Below are 20,567 nucleotides of genomic sequence, written 5' to 3' on the forward strand. Positions count from 1 at the left end.
ACCGCGGTAACCAAGGCGGCTCGCGGCGCGCACACTTCCGCCCGGCCTCCCACCAGCTTGGGTTCCGCCCCTCGGTAGTGCTCGTCCCCGCCCCCAGCGGGGTGTGTTCCGGAAGTCGCCGCTAGTTCCGCGGGTTTCGGCTCCTCCCTACACTTCCGGGCTGCCCGGCAGCTACCGTGGCTCCAGGATGATGGAGACGGAGCGACTCGGTGAGGGGGCAGAAGGTGGGAAGGAGGAGGAGACAGGGAATGACCCTTGACCCCTGACCTGTGATTTTCCTCCCATAGTGCTGCCTACCCCAGATCCCCTGGATCTGCCCCTCCGCGCCTTGGAGCTAGGATGTACCGGGCGCTGGGAGCTGCTGAATGTGCCTGGGGCTCCAGAGAGCACCGTGAGTGACTTTTAGCTCTAACCTAACCTTGACCCTTATTAATAGGGCTTAAAACCCCTTTCAGCCTTCTCACAGTAGGGTCTAACCTGACCTGGCTCACCTGTCTCTGGACACCTGTCATCCCAGCTTTGGACTGGTGCGGGATGGATCCCAACCCAGTCGACCTGCAGTGCGTCAGAGCCCATGAGAAGACAGAGCAGGGAGCCCTGGGGATAACTTTAGCTCTGAGAACTGCTCTTTCCAGTGGGTCTTTTCTCCCTGGCATCTTCTTCTGTCTCCAAGCACCAGGGCACTTGTTGGTGGCTGATAGGTCAGCCCTTGAGCACCTTCGGTTTTTCATCCTTAGGTCTGGGGCTCCTTTTCCTAAAACTAGTGATTATCAGAATCTGTGTGCCTCATGATTAGAGGGGGAGCTTTCCTAAATTAGAAATTCTTAGGTCCATCTCCAGAAATTCTTTAATCCAAAATCTATATTATTAAACAGCTCTCCAGATAATTCAGTTGCAGGTCAGTTTTTCCTATAAAGTAGGACAACCTTTGGAAACTATTGCTTCAGCCTAATTGTCCTAGCCTGTATGGGACACCTACCATTTCTGATCTAAACATGAAGCCCGTCACCATCTCTTTTGTCTGTGTCTTACTCTCTTTCCTTGCCTCATGCCTCTCGTCTTGCCCTGTTCCAGCTTCCCCACGGCCTCCCACCCTGTGCCCCAGATCTGCAGCAAGAAGCAGAACAGTTGTTTCTGTCCTCTCCAGCCTGGCTGCCTCTGCATGGTGTGGAGCACTCAGCCCGGTGAGGAGTCTAGAGGGGCCTGGACTAGGGGAAATGGGTTCCTGAAGGAAGTTGAGACAGAGGAGAAAGAGCTGAAAATTTCTTTCTGTCCAGAAAATGGCAGAGGAAGATGGATCCCTGGTCTCTCCTGGCCACACTGGGGGCCCCAGTCCCCTCCGACCTGCAGGCCCAAAGACACCCAACCACAGGCCAGATACTAGGCTACAAGGAGGTAAGAGGTCAGGGGCCACAAGAAGCAGAGTTGGGAAGTGGGGGGGGTGGGGTGGGGGGGGTGGCGGCCGGAGGGGGGGGTTGTCAGAGGCCAACTCAGCCTCACTGGCGCTCTGATCTCTTGCCTCAGGTCCTGCTAGAGAATACAAACCTGTCGGCCACAACCTCCTTATCTCTTCGCCGGCCACCAGGGCCCGCCTCCCAGTCCCTGTGGGGGAATCCAACACAGTACCCTTTTTGGCCAGGTGATGCTTGTGGAAATGGGATGGTCGGGGAGAGGGAGCCCTTATTCTCCACCCCCCTGAGTCATGGCCACCCCATGAATCCCTGTTTCTCCAACCTCTCCCCAGGTGGGATGGATGAGCCTAGCATCACAGATCTGAGTACTCGGGAGGAGGCAGAGGAGGAGATAGACTTCGAGAAAGGTGAGGTGGTGCCAGGATGGGCCCTTTTGAGGGAGGGCTCTGAGCCCAGGCCCCGAGGAGGAAGGGCCCGGGCCTCTCACTGGGTCCTTGCTGGCTTTCTTATTTCTTTGAGCAAATTAGAAGGAACCCTGCTGTCAACTGTTGGAAAAGTGTCATGACAAATATCCCCAACTACAGCATCTACACTGTGAATGATGTCCTTTAGGTTTATATAGTGACTTGTTCAGCAGCTTGCAGTAGCCCTGATTCTCTCTCTCTGTCCCTTTCCTCCAGATCTTCTGACTGTTCCGCCCGGCTTCAAGAAAGGTGTGGACTTTGCACCAAAGGGTGAGTTTCAGTTTTGAGATGGGGGCGTAGAAGAAGTGGCGCCCTACTGCTTCAGAGCAGAGCTGGACATGACTGTTTTTTGCCCTGCTCCTCAGATCACTCAGCTCCAGCTCCTGGGTTGCTCAGCCTCAGCCGCCTGCTGGAGCCCCTGGATTTGGGTGGGGGCGATGAGGATGAGAGTGAGGCAGTGGGACAGCCAGGAGGTGCCCAACGGGACGTTGTTTCTGCCCCTCCCTGCAGTGCTCCCCTGGCTCGAGCAAGCAGCTTGGAGGACCTAGTGTTGAAGGTTGGTGGTTCTGGGCTGTTGAGGCAGGGAAGAAGGGGCCTTGCCCCGGACAGGGTGGGCGGGCCTGCCTGGGTCCAAGAGAAAGACTGGAGCATCTTTTGGTTGGGGTGGTAGTGGAATGCTCTCTGCCTCTGTCTTTATCACCCCTACCTCTGACTTTTCCAGGAAGCGTCCACAGCTGTAGCCCCCCCAGAGCCTCCCAAGCCCCCACCTCAGGAAGAGTGGGCCATTCCCGTGGATGTCACCTCCCCCGTGGGTGATTTCTACCGCCTCATTCCCCAGCCAGCCTTCCAGGTAGTGTGAGCAGCCCTCACCCGCTCTCCTCCGCCCCCACCCCAGCCTTGGGTCCTCCCCCCACCGGAGGCCTGATGCCTTCAGGCCAGTGTTGGACCTCAGTCCTGGCCTGGCCTCACCTTGGCTTTCTCCCTGCTGCCCCGAGTGCCCCTCAAGTTGGAGGCAGGAAGACCCCCTCCATTCTTCAGCCCCGATCTCCTGCTCTCTCCCACAGTGGGCGTTTGAGCCAGATGTGTTTCAGAAACAGGCCATCCTGCACTTGGAACGGCACGACTCAGTCTTTGTTGCAGCTCACACATCCGCGGGGAAGACAGTTGTGGCTGAATACGCCATCGCCCTCGCCCAGAAACACATGACACGGTACAGGTCCCCGCCACCGCCTCCCCCTTCACCATCCCTGTTCTCACCTGCGCCCTTTCTAAGTCTCATCTCTTCTCGGCTTCCCTGCCTCATCCTTTATTTATTTATTTACTCATTTATTTTGCTGTTTCGGGCCAGATCCCTGGCATATGGAGGTTCCCAGGCAAGGGGTCCAATCAGAGCTGCAGCTGCCAGCCTACGCCACAGCCACAGCGATGCCAGATCCTTAACCCACTCTCTAGGGCGAGGGATTGAACCGGCGTCCTCATGGATACTAGCTGGTTTCATGACCGCTGAGCCACAGCAGGAACTCCCCCTCCTCCTTCTTTAGATGAGAGGTGTGGGGGAGAAACCGAGCCGAGGTTGAAGAAAAATGGCAAGGAAAGGGAGAGAGGTTAGAACGACCCACGTTAGTTTAGGAAAGGGTTGGGGGACAGGGTTTTTCCGGGGTCAGGCCATGAAGGGGAACGTGAGGGAAGTTGGAATGACGAAGGGGGCACCGAGCTCTGTGCGTGCATGCTTCTGGGAGGCTCAGGCTGGGAGAGGAGCTGCTGGCTGGTGTCTGTGCCGAAGGACTGGCTAACTTCATGCCCTCTTTCCAGCACCATCTATACCTCGCCCATCAAGGCTCTGAGCAACCAGAAGTTCCGAGACTTCCGCAACACATTCGGGGACGTGGGGCTGCTCACCGGTGATGTGCAGCTGCACCCAGAGGCCTCTTGCCTCATTATGACAACAGAGATCCTTCGGTGAGAGATGGGCGCTCAGCACGGGCGGGCGTTTGGTGGGGAAGTTGAGGTCTCCCGGGAGAGCGTCTGGGCTGCATTGAGGGTGGAGACAGGCTGACGCCCCTGCGGCCTCTTTCCCCAGCTCCATGCTGTACAGTGGCTCGGATGTCATCCGGGACCTGGAGTGGGTCATCTTTGATGAGGTGCATTACATCAACGATGCAGAGGTAAGGGGCTGGGGGCCCGGGATTCCTGGCAGGCCTCTCCTGTGGAGCTGTCTTCACAGCCCATGCCCCTCACTGCCTGAGCCACTTCCCCAGGGGTGGAAGGGTAGCCCCCTCTGAGCTGCTGGTGACTTGGTTTCCCTGCTCACGCGCAGCGTGGGGTCGTGTGGGAGGAGGTGCTGATCATGCTCCCGGACCACGTCTCCATCATCCTTCTGAGTGCCACTGTCCCCAACGCGCTGGAGTTTGCTGACTGGATCGGGTGAGACGCGTGTCCAGGGGGCTTGTTCCATAGACTCTCACGGTGGGGAGAGTGGTCGGGCCTTGGGGGTGGGGATGAGAAAGGGGTGTGGCTGGGGAAACACATCCAGCTTGAGAGGCCGGGGATCCCACTTGGGCCCAGACCACTTCACGTGTCGAGAGAGAGGGTGACGGGCCAGCCTTCAGTCTGACTCCCAGAAAAGTGAGGGTGAAGCCAGAGAGGGGAAGGCGGTTGGCAGGGGGACGTGGGTTTCCACATGCTCCCCCGCCCCATCGGCTGCCTTCTCGTCCCCTCAGGCGGCTGAAGCGTCGCCAGATCTATGTGATCAGCACTGTTGCTCGGCCAGTCCCGCTGGAGCATTATCTCTTCACGGGGAACAGCCCCAAGACCCAGGGGGAGCTCTTCCTATTGCTGGACTCGCGGGGCTCCTTCCACACAAAGGGGTAAGCAGAAGAGCAGGGAGAGCCCAGGCTGGGCTTGGCTGGCTGTGACCAGAGGCCACCCTTCCCCTGCCGCAGGTACTATGCAGCTGTGGAGGCCAAGAAAGAGCGGATGAGCAAACACGCCCAGACCTTTGGGGCCAAGCAGCCCACGAATCAGGGGGGACCTGCACAGGTGAGCGCCAGCAGGCTTTGTACCTGCCACCGCCTCTCTCTGCCCTGTCCTTTCTTCCCTCCTCCCCCAAGGGTCTGGAGTTGAGCTCCAAGCACTGCCCGAGTTGACACGGCTTCACCTCCCCGCTGCTGGTTCAGGGACTCTGTCTCCACTCCCTTCTCTCCGCTTCCCCAGGACCGTGGTGTGTACCTGTCCCTCCTGGCCTCCCTCCGTGCCCGCGAGCAGCTGCCCGTGGTGGTGTTCACCTTCTCCCGGGGCCGCTGTGACGAGCAGGCCTCGGGCCTCACCTCTCTCGACCTGACCACGAGTTCAGAGAAGAGTGAGATCCACCTCTTCCTGCAGCGCTGCCTCGCGCGCCTCCGCGGATCTGACCGCCAGCTGCCCCAGGTGCGGAGGGGGGCCTTGGAGACCGGTGGGGACCGGGGGGTGCCACAGCTCCGTTCCTGACCCCAGGTCTGGCCTCCCCCAGGTCCTGCACATGTCCGAGCTCCTGCACCGCGGCCTGGGCGTGCACCACAGCGGCATCCTGCCCATCCTCAAGGAGATTGTGGAGATGCTCTTCAGCCGCGGCCTGGTCAAGGTGCCTGTGCTGGGGGGAGAGGGACGGCCCCTTGGGGCTGCCCGGAGCGGGGAGGGGCAGGCTTTTAGGCAGGAAGTGCGGTGGTTAAGGACCTGGGCTCTGGATCTAGACCGCTGGGGGTGAATCCCAGCTCCGCCACTTACTCACTGTGCGACCTTGGACAGATGACTTAAACCTCCTTGAGCTTTAGGTGTCCCATCTTAAAATGGGCAGGCGGGTAGCTTCCTTGTGGCACAGTGGGTTCACATGGAAGTTCCCAGGCTAGGGGTCGAATCTGAGCTGCAGCTGCCAGCCTGCACCTCAGCCGCAGCAACGCAGGATCCAAGCCTCGACTGCAAACAGCACCACAGTTCATGGCAATGCCTGATCCTTAACCCACTGAGCGAGGCCAGGGATTGAACCTGCAGCCTCATGGATACTAGTTGGGTTCATTACTGCTGAGCCACCATAGCAATTCCTGTGGTGCAGGTTTGATCCCTGGCCTGGGAACTTCCACATGCTGTGGGCACAGCCAAAAACAGGAAAAGAAAAAAAGAAAGATAGAAATTAGATACGCATAAGACATGCACAGAGAATATCCAGAAGAGAAACCCAAAAAGTTAGCAAGCATATTAAGGTCATGCAAATTGAAGTATTCAGAGGAGGGGTTTTATAACTATTAGACTGGTAACATTTAGGAAACTGACTAATGCCAGGTGTTGTCTAAGACGTGGGACACGTGGATTATAGGAACCCATATACAAGGGTGGCCGGTCTAAAGTGCGCCCTGGCACTCTTGAGGCAAAAGTAAATATAACACACTCTTTGTCCCTAAATGCTATTCTTGAGTGTAAATCACAAAGAAATTCTCACCCTGGTCCACGAGGGAACACGTCTGCTTTTCTTTTGTTGGCTGAATGCTTATGTCAGGGTGTTAATGGTACCCAGGCGCCCTTCCCTGGGAGAGGAGGTAGGGGGAGCATGAGCCCCACAAAGTGTTCCGAGCAGTTGGCCCCAGTGGATTAGATACAACACGGGAATATGGATGGATGTTGAAAACACCGTGGAGAAGAAGAGAACAGAAAGAGATGTAACTGCCTTTAACTGAACCCAAATTACACATGCTCAAAACACAGTCACATGAGATACTCTTTAAATACATTGGGGTGATTGACAGCAGGAGGATAGGAGTGGGATAAGGGGGCAAGAAGAAAGAAATCGAGGAGTTCCCTGGTGGCGCAGCAGGTTAAGAATCTGGCACTGTCACTGCTATGGCTCGGGTTGCTGCTGTGGTGTGGGTTTCATCCTTGGCCTAGAAACGTCCATGTGCTGCGGGTGTGACTTCCCCCACTCCCCGCCTGAAAAAGAGAAACAGATAGCTAAAGAAACTGAGAAAACCGATAGTATCTACTCTGTGGATTTCCCTTGAAGATGTGGTGAATCTCATTCATGAGTTAATGGCCTGGGACTGTGCCTGGTGTCTGCTCAGCCTTGGTCAAGAAAGTCAGCTTGGCCAGGGCGGGGCCCCAGTCTGCCTGTGGCCCCATTACTGATCACCCCCCCACACCTCCCTGCGCCGCCAGGTCTTGTTTGCCACGGAGACCTTCGCCATGGGTGTGAACATGCCAGCCCGCACGGTGGTGTTTGACTCCATGCGCAAGCACGATGGCTCCACCTTCCGGGACCTGCTCCCTGGGGAGTATGTGCAGATGGCGGGCCGGGCAGGCCGGAGGGGCCTGGACCCCACAGGCACCGTCATCCTGCTCTGCAAGGGCCGAGTGCCCGAGATGGCAGACCTGCACCGCATGATGATGGTGAGCTGCGGCAGCGTGAGGGCAGCGCTGGCGCCTGCTGGGTTCTTGCTTCCTCAGCCCTCTTCCCTCCTTCTGTCCTTGTGCCTGAGAGAAGCCAGCATCTCTGAGGATGAGACTGGCTGTCGTCTCTGGTCTTTCTCCACTGTGAATCCGGAGCCGGGTGGGACCTTGGAGGGTCTGTCTGTCTAGTTCCGCTCCCTTGTTTTGCAGAGGCGAGCAGGCAGTTTGTCCAGGGCCCCGCCCCCGTGGTTGCGGGGCTGGGACTAGAGCCGCTGGGAGTAGAGCAGCCAAGCAGCCACCTCGGCCTCACTGGCTTCTCTGACCCGGCCCAGGGGAAGCCGTCCCAGCTGCAGTCCCAGTTCCGCCTCACATACACCATGATCCTCAACCTGCTGCGGGTGGATGCCCTGAGGGTGGAGGACATGATGAAGAGGAGCTTCTCCGAGTTTCCATCCCGCAAGGACAGCAAGGTGAGGAGGTGGGCGTGGCCAGGAGACTGGAGGATGTGGGACCCGGGAAGCCAGGTCGGGAAGAGGCGGGCATCTAGGGGCCCCGGGGGTGAGAGGGCCGGGTGCTGGGCCTGGAGACTGTTGTTTCACACCCACACTGCTTCTGCCCAGGCCCATGAACAGGCTCTGGCTGAACTGACCAAGAGGCTGGGGGCCTTGGAGGAGCCCGACGTGACTGGCCAACTCGTCGACCTGCCTGAGTATTACAGCTGGGGGGAGGAACTGACAGAGACCCGGAGCCTGATCCAGGTGTGGGTGCATGCGCGTGAGGTGGGGGGAGGTGATGGAGGAGGGAGGAAGTGACACTCTGGGTGCTCCTGATACTTCCTCCCTCATCCGCTTTGATCACATGCCTGCTCTTCAGCGACGCATCATGGAATCTGTGAATGGGCTGAAGTCTCTCTCCGTGGGAAGGGTGGTGGTTGTGAAGAGTCGGGAGCATCACAACGCACTGGGTGTGATCCTTCAGGTGAGGGCAGAGGGAGCTTGGACCCCAGAGGCAGGGGGTGAGGAGCGAGCCCTGCCTCTATCTTCCCCACCTGGTGGGGGGCTGGTTGTATTCCCTGAGCTCTCATGTCCCCTCTTGCCCTCCTTTCTTTCCCATCCTCACCTCTTCACGCTCACCGCCTTTCTTCCCTCCAAGTCCTGCCCCTAAGGCCTGCTCTGAGTGCTTGGTTACCAGCCCCTATTGGTGGGCTTGGCATGGCTGCACCATGATCTGTGCCTGAGGCTGGGGAGCTGGTTTCTACCTTTTTTTTTTCTCTTTTGGCCACACCCACGGCACACACCTGGCATATGGAAGTTCCTGGACCAGGAACAGAATCGAAGCTGCAGCTGCCACCTACACCACGGCTGTGGCAAAGCCAGATCCTTAACCCACTGCTCTACAGCGGGAACTTCTGGCTGCTACCTTTGCTGTCCGCTCCTCACATGCCCTGTCCTGGTCTCCTCGCCTCCCCTAGGTCTCCTCAACCTCCACCAGCAGGGTGTTCACAACTCTGGTCTTGTGTGACAAGCCCATGTCTGAGGACCCACAGCAGAAGGGGCCGGCCTCACCAGACGTGCCCTACCCAGACGACCTCGTGGGGTTCAAGCTCTTCCTGCCTGAAGGTCAGACTGGGGCAGATGGCCGGGTTCCTGACAGCCGTGCAGGCAGGATGCCTGGATCCCCAGTAAGGTCTGACCTCGCCCTCCCCTTTTCCCAGGGCCCTGCGACCACACCGTGGCCAAGCTCCAGCCGGGGGATGTGGCTGCCATCACCACCAAGGTGCTCCGGGTGAATGGGGAGAAGATCCTGGAGGACTTCAGCAAGAGGCAGCAGCCGAAATTCAAGTCAGAGATGCTAGGGAGGGATGGGGGTGGTCGGGGAGGCTCTCCCAGCCTGAGGGGGGCTCCTCACGGAGAGAAGCTTCTGCCCCAGGTCTCAGAGCCTGCTTCTTCCTCAGGAAGGATCCTCCCTCTGCGGCTGTGACAACGGCTGTCCAGGAACTGCTCCGTCTGGCTCAGGCCCACCTGGCAGGACCTCCTACCCTTGACCCTGTCAATGACCTGCAGCTCAAGGATGTGTCAGTGGTAGAGGGGGGGCTCCGGGCCCGGAAGCTGGAGGAGCTGATCCGGGGGGCTCAGTGTGTGCACAGCCCTCGTTTCCCTGCCCAGGTGGGTCCCTGGATGCCAGCTCCCAGCTGGAGGGGGGTGGCTCTTCCTCTCGGGCCCCCTGTAGACTGGCCTCCCCATCTCAGCCCTTGTCCTCAGTGCACCCCTGCTGAGGGCGAGGAGGAGGCTAACGTGCTCCCACGGGGGGGCTCCCTGTAGTACGTGAAGCTGCGGGAGCGGATGCAGATACAGAAGGAGATGGAGAGGCTGCGCTTCCTGCTGTCGGATCAGTCGCTGCTGCTGCTCCCCGAGTACCATCAGCGAGTTGAGGTGGGAGGCCGGGGCCGGGGCCAGGGCCGGGTTGCTTGTGAGGAAGGGGCTCTGCAGGTCCCCGACACCCACCATCTCTCCAGGTGCTCCGAACCCTGGGGTATGTAGACGAGGCGGGCACCGTGAAGCTGGCAGGGCGGGTGGCTTGTGCCATGAGCAGCCATGAACTGCTCCTCACCGAGCTCATGTTCGACAACGCGCTGAGTGCCCTGCGGCCGGAGGAGATCGCTGCCCTGCTCTCTGGCCTGGTCTGCCAGAGCCCCGGGGACCCTGGCGATCAGCTCCCGAGCACCCTCAAACAGGTAGGAGACACCCACCCCCTCTGCTTCCCTTGGCTGTGGCCTTCCTAGTCCCCACCCCTGCATACTCCCCACATGCCCCATCCAGCCCTGTAAGTGCCCATTAGGGCTGCCATTGCCTCTTTCTTGAGCTGGGGCCTCCTTCCTGTAAGGAAGGAGGAGGGCAGGGCTTCACCGCACCTCCCGTGCCTGCAGGGGGTGGAACGTGTCCAGGCTGTGGCCAAGAGGATTGGTGAGGTCCAGGTGGCCTGTGGCCTGAACCAGACAGTGGAGGAATTTGTGGGGGAGCTGAATTTCGGACTGGTCGAGGTCGTGTACGAGTGGGCCCGGGGCATGGTAAGTAGTTGGGGGGTGGGGCCCTGGGGCTGGCCGGCTGGCCAGGGAGGAGCTACCCAGGCCTGCCCCATTCAGTCCCCACCTCGCTTTCCCCACAGCCTTTCTCCGAGTTGGCAGGGCTCTCTGGGACCCCCGAGGGCCTGGTGGTGCGCTGCATCCAGCGCCTGGCTGAGATGTGTCGCTCACTTCGAGGGGCGGCCCGTCTGGTGGGCGAGCCTGTGCTAGGTGCCAAGATGGAGACGGCAGCCACCCTGCTACGGAGGGACATCGTCTTTGCGGCCAGCCTCTACACCCAGTGAACGACCCCTGTGCAAAAATGTAACAATAAAACAGCAAACCACTGGCGTGAACCTCAGGCATTGGGTGGGGATGACTCAGCTGAAAAGACAGAGCAGGGAGAACCACCTAGAAACAGGCCTTTATCTGTGCACAGAAACAGGACCAGCCCCTGTGAAGCATCAGTCCTTGGGGGAGGGTGTCTTGGGGGGAGGGGGGAGGTCCTGGGTCATGGCCTCCACGTACCATGTAGGCAGGAAGGCATGGGGTGCATCTCGATGTTCAGACACTGTGACTGGGCCGCCAGGTTCCCAGGAGAAGAGGTAGACGAGCCTGGGGGGGGCAGATGGAGTCACAAGTTGAGGGCCCGGAGGCTGAACATCCAGGATCCAGGGGGATGGGGTGGAGCTGAATGCCTCACCTGGGGTCATCCTGGACAACTGTGTTCTGGGCAAAGCTAAGGAAGGCGGCACAGAAGTTCATGCACACGGAGGGGTTCCAGCCATCACGGTCATTCTGGAGAGGGCCCAGGAGGAGGCAGAAGACTGGCAGTGAGGGCGAGGGTGGGGAAAGGGGAAGGCAGGCTGCAGCCTGACAGCTGGCCCTGTGGTCTTGGCACAGGGGCATACGGGCGGGAGCTGGGACGGCATTGCCTTACCCTGACGTGTTCAAACATCTCCATGGTAGGAAAGGTCTTGAGGGAGCAGATGAAACCCTCTGGGGTACGGAAGCCAGCAACGACATTTGGGACCCCCAGGAGGAACGACTGAGCCCACCATTTCAGGAGCTTGTGTCTGTCAGGAAAGGCAGGGGGCCAGTGAGACCCCCTCCTCCAGCCTCATCCTCTTCGCCCAAGTCCCTTTGCTAGAGGTCAATTCTAGGTTCTTGTCCTGCCCGCCCCCATCCTGAACCTGTAGAAGCTCTTCCATTGGCCAGGGCTGTGCATCTCCTTGGAGGTCTTGAGCTCCACATAGCAGGCTGGGGGCTGTGTGGATGGAGCCTGGGGGTCTGTGCAATCTACCTCTCCGGAGAAGAGCAGAGGGTGGTTTCCCAGGCGGCTGCGTAGCACAGAGCAGAAGGCCACGTTGGTGTTAACCTCCCCAGAAGGATCTGGGGAGCCTCCAGGTTTGTCTGCACAAGGAGAGAAACAGCAGCAGGGCTGGGGGCTCTCAATCTCTGGGGAAGGGGGAGGGGGCTACGGCACCAGGGCAACTCTCACCTGCACACATGTACTGCTCGAACTTGTACCCCATGTACATAAGCTCCCGGAGGAGGGGTGGCCGGTTAAGCCTCTGAACCCGGGCAGCTGGTGTCTCTACTTCACTCAGGTACAGCGTCCCCTGGAACCGGGAGGCTGCCAGCTGCCAGCCTTCCTGCCGCTCATATGGTGTCGTCAGTAACTTTGTCAGGTGCCCCCGCCACGTCACTGTGGCCCCTGCCAGCCAGCTGGGACCCCTGAGAGGGAGGGATTAGGGGCTGAAGATCTGACGCAAGCATTCGCGCTATGGTGCCCCCAAAGAATAGCTTAAGGACTGGCCTCTCTCCAGCTTGGGCTCTCCCAATTTCAGAGGGCAGGTGCAGGTCTCTAGAGCTACTTGTGTGCCATGCTTTGCTCACCCCTCCAGCTGGCCTCGGTGCTCCAGGAGCCAGCGCAGCAGGTGGTCCAGTCTCTCTTGGACCTCTTCATCCCGGGTCTGGTATCGATCAGGGTATCCATCTCTGAGGTCAAAGTTGGGGCTCTGACCGTTGGTGGGAGGTGGACTGTAGTAGCGCAAGGCTCGAGCATCTCCATGGTACTGGCGTTGTGTATCCAGGGAGAAGCAGCCCAGTTCAGAAGGGCGCCGGTAGAAAGGAAAGGGCCCAGAGTAGAGGGCAGGGTCTGTGGGCAGTGAGGGTGCTGGGCGAGGGAGTTTGTTGCAGGGCTCAGCTACTCTTATCTTTGCAGCTCCTCTCTTGGTCCCTCTGGGCTCCATGCAGACCTGAGGGTGGGGAAGTTCCCTTTTTAAAGAGGAGGGCTGGAAAAGGAGGATTTCAGGTCAGGACTAAGCAAGCTTACTGATGGCCAGGCTCTGGCCTTGAAAAGTGCAGGCCCCATGTCCTCAAATACGGCCACCACCAGGTGCACATTTCACCTTTCCCCTTGACTTACACCCCTATCCCCAGGTCCTCCAAGCCCAGAGAGGTTAGGAAGTACCTTTGGCCTCGTATCTGGCTGGTTATGTCAGGTCTCACCAACATCGACTTACACCTTCGCAGAGCTATGACGTCATGGCAGGTACATCAGAAGTCGAAGAGGGATGCAAAAATGGTCTTCCCGGCTCTCGATGACGCAATTTATTCAGCGACAGTGGCGGGCAAACCCCTCTGGGATGGGGGCCTGTGTGCTGGACAGCAGGAGGCTGATCACAACGTGGCCACCGGTACCCCTCCCGCACTGCCCTGGCGTCCCCGGAAGTGGGCGCTCTCGGAGGAAGCCAATCAGCAGCGGACGTGGGGCCTCGGCCAATGCAGTTGGTGCCGGTATCCGCATTGGCACTGCCCCTCCCAGCCCGAGGGATGACAGGTTGACGGCTCTTTCGTCACCACGTCGTCCTGTAACACTGGGCTGACTGGCCTCCAAGGAGGGACGCTCTACGTCACTGCTCTGCGCCGGAAGACTTTTCGTGTTCTTCTCCTTCAGCATCTACCTCTTCCCCGGCACCTTAAGATCCCGGGATATGAGCCGGAAGAGGCATCGCCTGGTCCCAGAGACCCTTGGACTGAAGAGACCGCGAGAAAGACGGGATGTAGAGGCAGATCCTTTGCGCGGCGAGTCAGGTAACCATGGCAACCCCAGGGCGAGACTAGGGACTTCAGCTGGGAGCGGCCTCGCCTCTGGTAACCCTGTGTGGTGGGACCCAGCGTACATCCGCTCCCCCGCCCCGGTCCCAGTTAACGTCTCAGTGACCAGGTCTTTCCGCCCAGGATCTGCGCGCGCGGCAGTCGCGGAGCTAGTGCGGCTGTTCCCGCGAGTCCTGTTTGAGGATGCGCTACCGCCCATCGTGCTGAGGAACCAGGTGTACAGTCTCGTGCCGGACCGGACGGTGGCTGACCGGCAGCTGGTGAGGGGCGTCAGAGCGACCGACGGAGGGCGCTTCCCTGCCTCGCGGGCACTTCCGAGGTTCCCCATCATTCAGTTCGCCCACCACCTATTCTGCCTTTCAGCAAGCATTGGGTCTTTCTGGGCCAAGCATTGTGCCAGCCAGGGAGGAGGCTACAGAGCCTCAGGCAACAGAGAGCATGCCAAATCATGAGTGTGGAAGAGTGAAGCTTTGGGAGAGACTGAGTCACCGGGCATGGTTCGAACCTACAGCGCTGAGAATGCAGGCAGACATTAGATTAGGACAGGCTTTGTACATCAGTGTCGTTTCGGTCTTACATTGAAAGCGGTGATCTGGCGGGGACTGTTAAATAGGAGAGAGAAGGGTGTGTTGCATGGATTGGAGGGAGTAGGCGAGGTAGGGAGATCGATTGGAAAGATATTTACATCTGAGAACTGGTGAAGGCCTAAATTAGGGTGAGGATGGGTGAGGAATGTGGAGAGCGGGAAGAAGAAGGAAAAACTCTTCGATTTTCTGGATGGCCGAGTGGTTGGTGGAGCAAAGGGACTAGGAGAACATTGGTGGCAGATGATGTCTTTAATTGCGTACAGGTTGAGTGGAGGTACTTGTGGAACATCCAGATGCAAATGTGCGGCAGACAGTTGGATGAGGGTTTGGAGAGAGTTCTGGGCCACTAATGCAGAATTGGAAGTCATGGAGATGTGCGCAGTGGTTCAGTCTGTAGAAGTGGGTGAAAATGGCAGGAAGAGGGAGGAGAGGAGTGGTTTGTAACCTTTTTACAAACTTTAGAAGATAATAAGAGCTATGTCTCTCTCTCCAGAAAAATGCATATACATTACATATATATAAGGTATATAGACAGTTTTGGAGGGGAGAGAGTTTCACAGATCCTCTGCAGCCCAAAGTTAAGGACCCCAGGTTTGCAATGAAAGATAATAGAGCCAAATCCCCAATGCTGGGAGGAACCAACCCTTAAGGCAGTGGTTCCCGAGGTATGTCCTGAGTTCTGCCTGACCCTGAAAATTACCTGGCCTCTTTATTCAAAAATACAGGTTCCTGGAACTCACTCAATGATAATGAATTAAGATTTCTTGGGGTAGAACCTGGGAATCTACTTTTTTTTTTTTTAGGGCTGCACCTGCAGCATATGGAAATTCCTGGGCTAGGGGTCAAATCGGAGCTGCAGCTGCTGGCCTACACCACAGCCACAGAAATGCTGCATCTGAACCTTGTCTGCAACCTACACTGCAGCTCACAGCAATGCCGGATTCTTAACCCACTGAGTGAGCCCAGGGATCTAACCCCCATCCTTATGGATACTAGTTGGGTTTGTAACCTGCTGAGCCATGACAGGAATTCCGGAATCTACATTTTTAAGCTACTGCCCCAAGTGATTCTTTTTTATTGTGGAAGTGCCAGGCCAGGGAGTGAACCCTCGCCACGGCAGTGACCTGGACCAAGGCAGTGACAATGCCAGATCCTGAAACCCACTGCACCACAGGAGAATGCCCCAATTGATTCTTAATGTGCCTTAAAATTTGAAATCCACTGTTGCAAGAGGAAAGCAGCGGAAGAGGAGTCTGTGAAAGAGGTTGAGAAGGAATTGCCAGAGTTAGGAAGAACCCACGAAAAGGCCTTTTGAGAAAGTAGAGATTTTCAAGAAGGTGGAGTAGTTGGTCGTGTTAGAACCTGTGATTCCAGGCAGTGGTCTTCGAAGAGGTCAAGTGAAATGATATGCACATGGATTTAGCGGTTGGGAGGTTAGCATACACTCTCTCAGGAAGAAAAGGAGGGAGAGAAGGAAGATGGAGACTAGCTCCAGTCTCTTAAGAAAGGGACCCACACCCACTCCTTAGAGCATTGTTGTTTTTAACCTACTGGTGTTAGCTTGATTTTAGAAGAGCTTTTAAAATTGCACAAAACAATATAGAAACACACAATTTAAAGAATGTTTATAATGCACATGCCCACTTAACTGTGACCCAGGTCAGATTGTCACACACAGCCAAAGCCCACGTATATTGCTCTGTCCCTGGCAGGTCACATGCTTGGCTGGTATGATAGTCATTACCTCGGTTTTCTTTCTACCATCTACGTGTTTATCCATTAACAACATATTTTAGTTTTGCTCACTTTTAAACTTGATTCAAACAGAACCATACCATGTGTTTTTGTTTATATCTTATTTCATTAGATGAATTTTTTTTTTTTTTTTGTCTTTTTGCTGTTTCTTTGGACCACTCCACGGCATATGGAGGTTCCCAGGCTAGGGGTCGAATCGGAGCTGTAGCCACTGGCCTGCGCCAGAGCCACAGCAACGCAGGATCTGAGCTGCGTCTGCAACCTACACCTACATGGCAATGCCGGATTGTTAACCCACTGAGCAAGGGCAGGAACCGAACCTACAACCTCATGGTTCCTAGTTGGATTCGTTAACCACTGCGCCACGACGGGAACTCCCTAGATGAATATTTTTGAGATTTATCCAAGTTGTTACATGTAGCTATAGTTAGTTAATTCATTTTCATAGATTTGCATTTTATGAATATATCCCATTTTGTCCATTCTAGTGGGGGGATTTTTTTTTTTTTTATTTGTCCATTTATTGGCATAAAATTTGAAATCTCATTTTATGGTCCATAGACGCTGCAGTAATGACCCTTTTTTCATTCTTTATGTTGATTATCTGTGCTTTTTGTTTTTGGCTCTACCTTCTGCATGCAGAAATTCCTGGGCCAGGGATCAAATCCATGCTATAGCAGTGACTTGAACCTTAGCAGTAACAATGCCAGCTCTTTCACCTGCTGAGCCACCAGGGAACTCCATATTCTGTTATTAATTTCTTAGTAACCAAAGTTATTATTAGAATTCCCATTGTGGCTCAGTGGGTTATGAACCTGACTATTATCCACGAGGATGTGGGTTTCATTACTGGCCTCACTCAGTTGGTTTAGAATCCAGCATTGCCACGAGTTGTGGCATTAAGTCTCAGACCTGGCTTGGATCTGGTGTTGCTGTGGCTGTGATGTAGTCTGGCAGCTGCAGCTCCTATTGGACCCCTAGCCTAGGAACTTCCATATGCCACAGGTGTGGCCCTAAAAAGGAAAAAAAAGAAAGTTATTTTTGAAATCTTTTATTTCCACAGTGATCACTATTTTTTCTTTTCTACGCATTTATGTGAGTTGGTCTAATGTACTTCTGTGATTGTGGATTTGTTATTGGCTTTTCAGATATTTCCCATATCTTATTATCTTTTTTTTTTTTTTCCTTCTGGACTCCAATTAAACATACATTGGACCTTCTCTTTGTATCCTTTAAGTCTTTTAGCCTCTTACCTGCGTTTTCATTCTTTTTCGGACTGTCTTTATTGTATTCTGGTTAGGGTTTTTTTTTCACTTTTTGCTTTTTAGGGCCACACCTGCAACATACGGAAGTTCCCAGGCTAGGGGTTGAACCAGAGCTGCAGCTGCCGGCCTACACCACAGCCACAGCAGCATGGGATCCAAGCTGCGTCTGTGATCTACACCACAGTACGGCTGCACTGGATCCTTAACCCATTGAGTGAGGCCAGGGCTCGAACCCATATCCTTATAGACACTAGTCAGGTTTGTAACCCATTGAGCCACCACAAGAACTCCCTTGTGAGCTCTTTAATGCTTAAATAATGTTTAAAATAATGATTTATCCAGAGTTTTACTTATCAGCGAGTGAGTTGGTCTTGCTCTTTTCCTGAAAACAGAAGTCCTGCATTATTTTTGTTTTAAACATTTTCTCCCATAGTCCTCCCCAACTTCCCCCACTCTAAATCTAGACTGTGAATTCCTCAAGGGCAGGGCCTATGTCTTAATCACTATTTTATCTTGGTGTTTGCATATGATTGGTCTTAGAAACTATGTATTGCTTATTTAACAGATAACTGATGAGGTGGGCAGGTGGAGAACTAATTAGAAAAGACTATTTGGTGACCCACCTGATTCTCTCCGTGTAGAGAAACGCCCCAAGAAAAACCTCGCAAGTAAAATCTTCCTGGAGTTCCCGTCATGGCTCAGCAGAAACGAATCTGACTAGCATCCACGAGGACGCAGGTTCGATCCCTGGCCTCGCTCTGTGGGTTAAGGATCTGGTGTTGCCGTGAGCTGTGGTGTAGGTCGAAGATGCTGCTCAGATCCTGTGTTGCTGTGGCTGTGGCGTAGGCCACCAGCTACAGCTCCAGTTCAACCCCTAGCCTGGGAACCTCCATCTGCCACAGCTGCGGCCCTAAAAAGATAAATCAATCAATCTCCCTGCCCCAGAGGACCTGGAGTGTATATAGCAGAGTGTCTTACTCTGATGCCTTCCTTTCACTCTCATCCCTCTGGAGACAGAAGGCACTTCAAGAGCAGGGGGAGATCAGAATCATCCAGCTAGGCTTCGACTTGGACGCACAAGGAATTATCTTCACCGAGGACTACAGGACCAGAGTGCGTGTGACAGTGTGTCATGGGGGCCAGAGGCGGGGGTGCGGGGAAATTGGGGAATGGAAATACGAGGGAAAGAGACGGTTCTCCCACCCCTCCTCTCACAGAGCGGACACAGGGCTCCGGTAAGCGTTTCTATGAGGGAGAGGGAGCAGAGGAGGAGGAAAAGAATGAGAGGGCGAAGGCCCTGAGCACGTGGCAGAACACAGGAAGAGAAAGGTTGTCCTGGGGGTCGAGGTCGGTGGAGGGTGAAGGTGGGGCCAGACCACGTCTCTCCTTTCTGGCTCCAGGTCCTCAAGGCTTGCGAGGGCCGCCCCTATGCTGGCACAGTGCAGAAGTTCCTGGCTTCGGTGCTTCCAGCCTGTGGCGACCTTAGCTTCCAGCAGGACCAAATGACACAGACTTTTGGCTTCAGGGATCCGGAGATCACGTGAGACCTGGGGGACCATCTGCATCAGGCATCGGGCCCCTCCCTGCCCCTCTCCTGTGCCATCTGGCCTTGTCCTCTTCCTTTCGGTGAACCTGCTGTAAAGGCTGACTCTTCTTTGTAATAAAATGGCCTAAGTCTGTGCTCCTCCCCCAAGAGAAGAGGCCTGTCTTACCCGGGGCCTTGGAAAGAGCCCAGGACTAAAATCAGGCAATCTGGTGGCTAATCAAATACAGAGAGAGGCCTGGCAGGAGCGATAAACGCCTGACGGGAATCATGTTGATATTTAGGGGAAAAGGGACTGGCTGGGGCTCTGATGCCCCGAAGGCTTTCACATGCAACAGAGCAGCAGCTGGGCAAGGGTTAAATACAGATAGCCTTCCAAGAGGCTGTATCTGGCTCAGGCTCCCTGCTTTGTAACCCACGGAAGCATTTTGTAAACTTTTTTTCCAGTAAGGTGGGGTTAGAACTGCTGTGAGGTGTGTGTAGGTGGTGGCGGGAACCTGGGAGGAAGGCCCTTGTCTCTCCCCGGTGGTGGATCTGAGAGTGTGTCGGGCACGCAGTCAAGGAAGGCTTCTGAGAGGAGATGTTTTAGTGACCAGGTAACAATAATAGGAAAAGAAAGAGCGGGGACAGGGCAGTCTGGTGGGACGAGGGAGCAAGCAAGCTGCTTCGGGGCCCGGAGTGGCGTGGTGTGAGCAGGGAACTGCCCCGGGCTGGGCTTCTGTTGTCCAGTCCCCTTGCCTGGGTGCCCAGGCTTCTGGAGACTTAGGGTCCAAACATTAGCAGGCAGGGAGGAGAGAGGGTTCTCAGAGGCAGTGCCCATGTCCCCCTCTTAGGCAGCTGGTGAATGCCGGGGTCCTCACTGTCCGAGACGCTGGAAGTTGGTGGCTCGCTGTGCCCGGAGCCGGGAGGTTCATCAAGTGTTTTGTTAAAGGTATCCTGCCTGTAGCTCAAGCCCGCAGCCCCTCAAGAACACCTTTTGGGGGCTCCTCAGGCCTCCAGGCCTTACTCGCCTCTCCTCTCTCCCGTGCCCTTGCCTCCTCCAGGGCGCCAGGCCGTCCTGGGCATGGTCAGGAAAGCCAAGTACCGGGAGCTCCTCCTCTCGGAACTCCTGGGCCGGCGGGCACCTGCCACGGTGCGTCTGGGCCTGGCCTATCACGTGCACGACCTCATTGGGGCCCAGTTGGTGGACTGGTGAGTCTTGCCCCCTCCCCCCCCTTCCCCTCGCCTCTGGCAGGGGACAGAGCAATGACCCAAGGTGAGATTTCGTCCCCACTCGTGCTTCATTCGCTAGCGAAGCCCAGCTCCTCTCTGGTTTTCTGGAACCCGGGAGTATCCCTGGCCACGTTCTGAGTTCTTCCTAGACCTTGGGCCTAGGTGTCTGGCTCCAGCCTTGTCTTTCTCTTGCCCAGTGTCTCCACCACTTCTGGTACCCTCCTCCGCCTGCCGGAGACGTGAGGATTCTGCTCATCGTTGGACATGTCCCCAGCATGGGGAGCGAGGGGCCCAGGCGCGCCGTCCCACCCTGGCTGACATAGGGTCACCTTGGGAGGGTTTGGGAGCCACGATGAGTGTTGGGCTTGTGTCTGTGCAAAGGGTCAGATGTGCCCGCTGCTGTTTACCTGGGCTCCGACCCAGTGGTGGGGTTTGGGCAGTGCCTCTCTGCCCTTTGCTGAAAGTGGAACCAGAAACTGCCCAGGCCATGGCTGCTGCCTTCCACGCAGCAAGCTGCTGCCGCTGCCCTGTCTTGGGATGGGAAGCAGGGGTATCTGGAGAGGCTGCCGAAGGAGGGTTCTTCTCCCGACATGTTGGGTTGAAACTGCCAAATAAAGTATTTCTGCCTGTGACATTTTCTGCATGTCTTGTTTAATGTGTCGTGTGTGTTCGGGCGCCTCATTTCGGGGTAGCAGTACAGCCAAACTTGGGCCTGAGCTTTGCCTCATTGTTC

The 20,567-nt window shown here is 56.1% G+C and overlaps 3 protein-coding genes and 1 long non-coding RNA gene across 15 annotated transcripts; 2 read left to right on the forward strand and 2 right to left on the reverse strand.

The window, feature by feature from the left end:
* Nucleotides 1-96: 96 nt before the first annotated feature.
* Nucleotides 97-10,705, forward strand: SKIC2 (SKI2 subunit of superkiller complex). 3 transcript variants are annotated; one of them, NM_001101817.1, is given in 28 exon segments: nucleotides 97-209; nucleotides 288-391; nucleotides 1,075-1,184; nucleotides 1,278-1,395; nucleotides 1,525-1,639; nucleotides 1,745-1,819; nucleotides 2,093-2,146; nucleotides 2,242-2,432; nucleotides 2,598-2,726; nucleotides 2,941-3,086; nucleotides 3,689-3,835; nucleotides 3,957-4,041; nucleotides 4,194-4,300; nucleotides 4,597-4,743; nucleotides 4,819-4,915; nucleotides 5,090-5,302; nucleotides 5,385-5,495; nucleotides 7,058-7,288; nucleotides 7,621-7,758; nucleotides 7,909-8,046; nucleotides 8,162-8,266; nucleotides 8,760-8,907; nucleotides 9,003-9,129; nucleotides 9,243-9,453; nucleotides 9,610-9,720; nucleotides 9,804-10,022; nucleotides 10,215-10,355; nucleotides 10,454-10,705. In NM_001101817.1, coding segments are annotated over 28 exon segments (3,741 nt in total). In that variant the 5' UTR covers nucleotides 97-187; the 3' UTR covers nucleotides 10,655-10,705.
* Nucleotides 3,478-7,628, reverse strand: LOC146401480 (uncharacterized). Its single transcript, XR_014809872.1, has 2 exons — nucleotides 6,348-7,628; nucleotides 3,478-5,994 (listed from the first exon to the last, which is right to left on the reverse strand). It is a non-coding gene; the product is annotated as an uncharacterized LOC146401480 (long non-coding RNA).
* Nucleotides 10,706-10,753: 48 nt separating the features above from the next.
* On the reverse strand, nucleotides 10,754-13,200 carry DXO (decapping exoribonuclease). 5 transcript variants are annotated; one of them, NM_001101826.1, is made up of 7 exons: nucleotides 12,878-13,065; nucleotides 12,249-12,610; nucleotides 11,851-12,086; nucleotides 11,543-11,762; nucleotides 11,290-11,425; nucleotides 11,053-11,147; nucleotides 10,754-10,964 (listed from the first exon to the last, which is right to left on the reverse strand). In NM_001101826.1, the coding sequence occupies exons 2-7, from the start codon at nucleotides 12,602-12,604 to the stop codon at nucleotides 10,814-10,816; spliced, it is 1,194 nt and encodes a 397-aa protein (NP_001095296.1). In that variant the 5' UTR covers nucleotides 12,605-12,610; nucleotides 12,878-13,065; the 3' UTR covers nucleotides 10,754-10,813. The 5 variants fall into 5 exon arrangements, with proteins under 5 accessions (NP_001095296.1, XP_005665862.1, XP_084821934.1 ...); XM_005665805.4 differs by having other exon boundaries at nucleotides 10,755-10,964; nucleotides 12,826-13,200; XM_084965808.1 differs by having other exon boundaries at nucleotides 10,755-10,964; nucleotides 12,249-12,646; nucleotides 12,826-13,200.
* Nucleotides 13,201-13,272: 72 nt separating this feature from the next.
* On the forward strand, nucleotides 13,273-20,477 carry STK19 (serine/threonine kinase 19). Of its 6 annotated transcripts, none has more exons than XR_014808888.1 (8): nucleotides 13,273-13,448; nucleotides 13,596-13,732; nucleotides 17,721-17,817; nucleotides 18,097-18,192; nucleotides 18,480-19,218; nucleotides 19,456-19,553; nucleotides 19,666-19,813; nucleotides 20,032-20,466. XR_014808888.1 is itself a non-coding variant. In NM_001128450.1 (7 exon segments), coding segments are annotated over 7 exon segments (765 nt in total). In that variant the 5' UTR covers nucleotides 13,304-13,348; the 3' UTR covers nucleotides 20,078-20,477.
* The last annotated feature ends 90 nt before the right edge of the window (nucleotides 20,478-20,567 follow it).

The sequence above is a fragment of the Sus scrofa genome, chromosome 7 (genome assembly GCF_054392235.1).
Source record: "Sus scrofa isolate SSC_HxYL_T2T_F1_AM1 chromosome 7, Sscrofa_HxYL_maternal_Yorkshire_Landrace_v2.0, whole genome shotgun sequence".
In the NCBI taxonomy this organism is placed as follows: Eukaryota; Metazoa; Chordata; class Mammalia; order Artiodactyla; family Suidae; genus Sus; species Sus scrofa.

What these genes read in the sequence shown, in the direction of transcription:
- SKIC2 (XM_084965799.1), top strand. An exon ending in ATTACATCAACGATGCAGAG is followed by an intron (nt 4,042 to 4,193) that starts GTAAGGGGCTGG and finishes GCTCACGCGCAG; the next exon opens with CGTGGGGTCGTGTGGGAGGA. An exon ending in TCAGCCGCGGCCTGGTCAAG is followed by an intron (nt 5,496 to 7,057) that starts GTGCCTGTGCTG and finishes CTGCGCCGCCAG; the next exon opens with GTCTTGTTTGCCACGGAGAC.
- DXO (NM_001101826.1), bottom strand. Translation starts at nt 12,604, where the DNA reads ATGGAGCCCAGAGGGACCAAGAGAGGAGCTGCAAAGATAAGAGTAGCT. An exon ending in CGAGCAGTACATGTGTGCAG is followed by an intron (nt 11,763 to 11,850) that starts GTGAGAGTTGCC and finishes CTCCTTGTGCAG; the next exon opens with ACAAACCTGGAGGCTCCCCA. An exon ending in AGATGTTTGAACACGTCAGG is followed by an intron (nt 11,148 to 11,289) that starts GTAAGGCAATGC and finishes GGCCCTCTCCAG; the next exon opens with AATGACCGTGATGGCTGGAA.
- STK19 (XM_084966010.1), top strand. Translation starts at nt 13,349, where the DNA reads ATGAGCCGGAAGAGGCATCGCCTGGTCCCAGAGACCCTTGGACTGAAG. An exon ending in TTCAGGGATCCGGAGATCAC is followed by an intron (nt 18,620 to 19,455) that starts GTGAGACCTGGG and finishes TCCCCCTCTTAG; the next exon opens with GCAGCTGGTGAATGCCGGGG. An exon ending in GGGGCCCAGTTGGTGGACTG is followed by an intron (nt 19,814 to 20,031) that starts GTGAGTCTTGCC and finishes TCTCTTGCCCAG; the next exon opens with TGTCTCCACCACTTCTGGTA.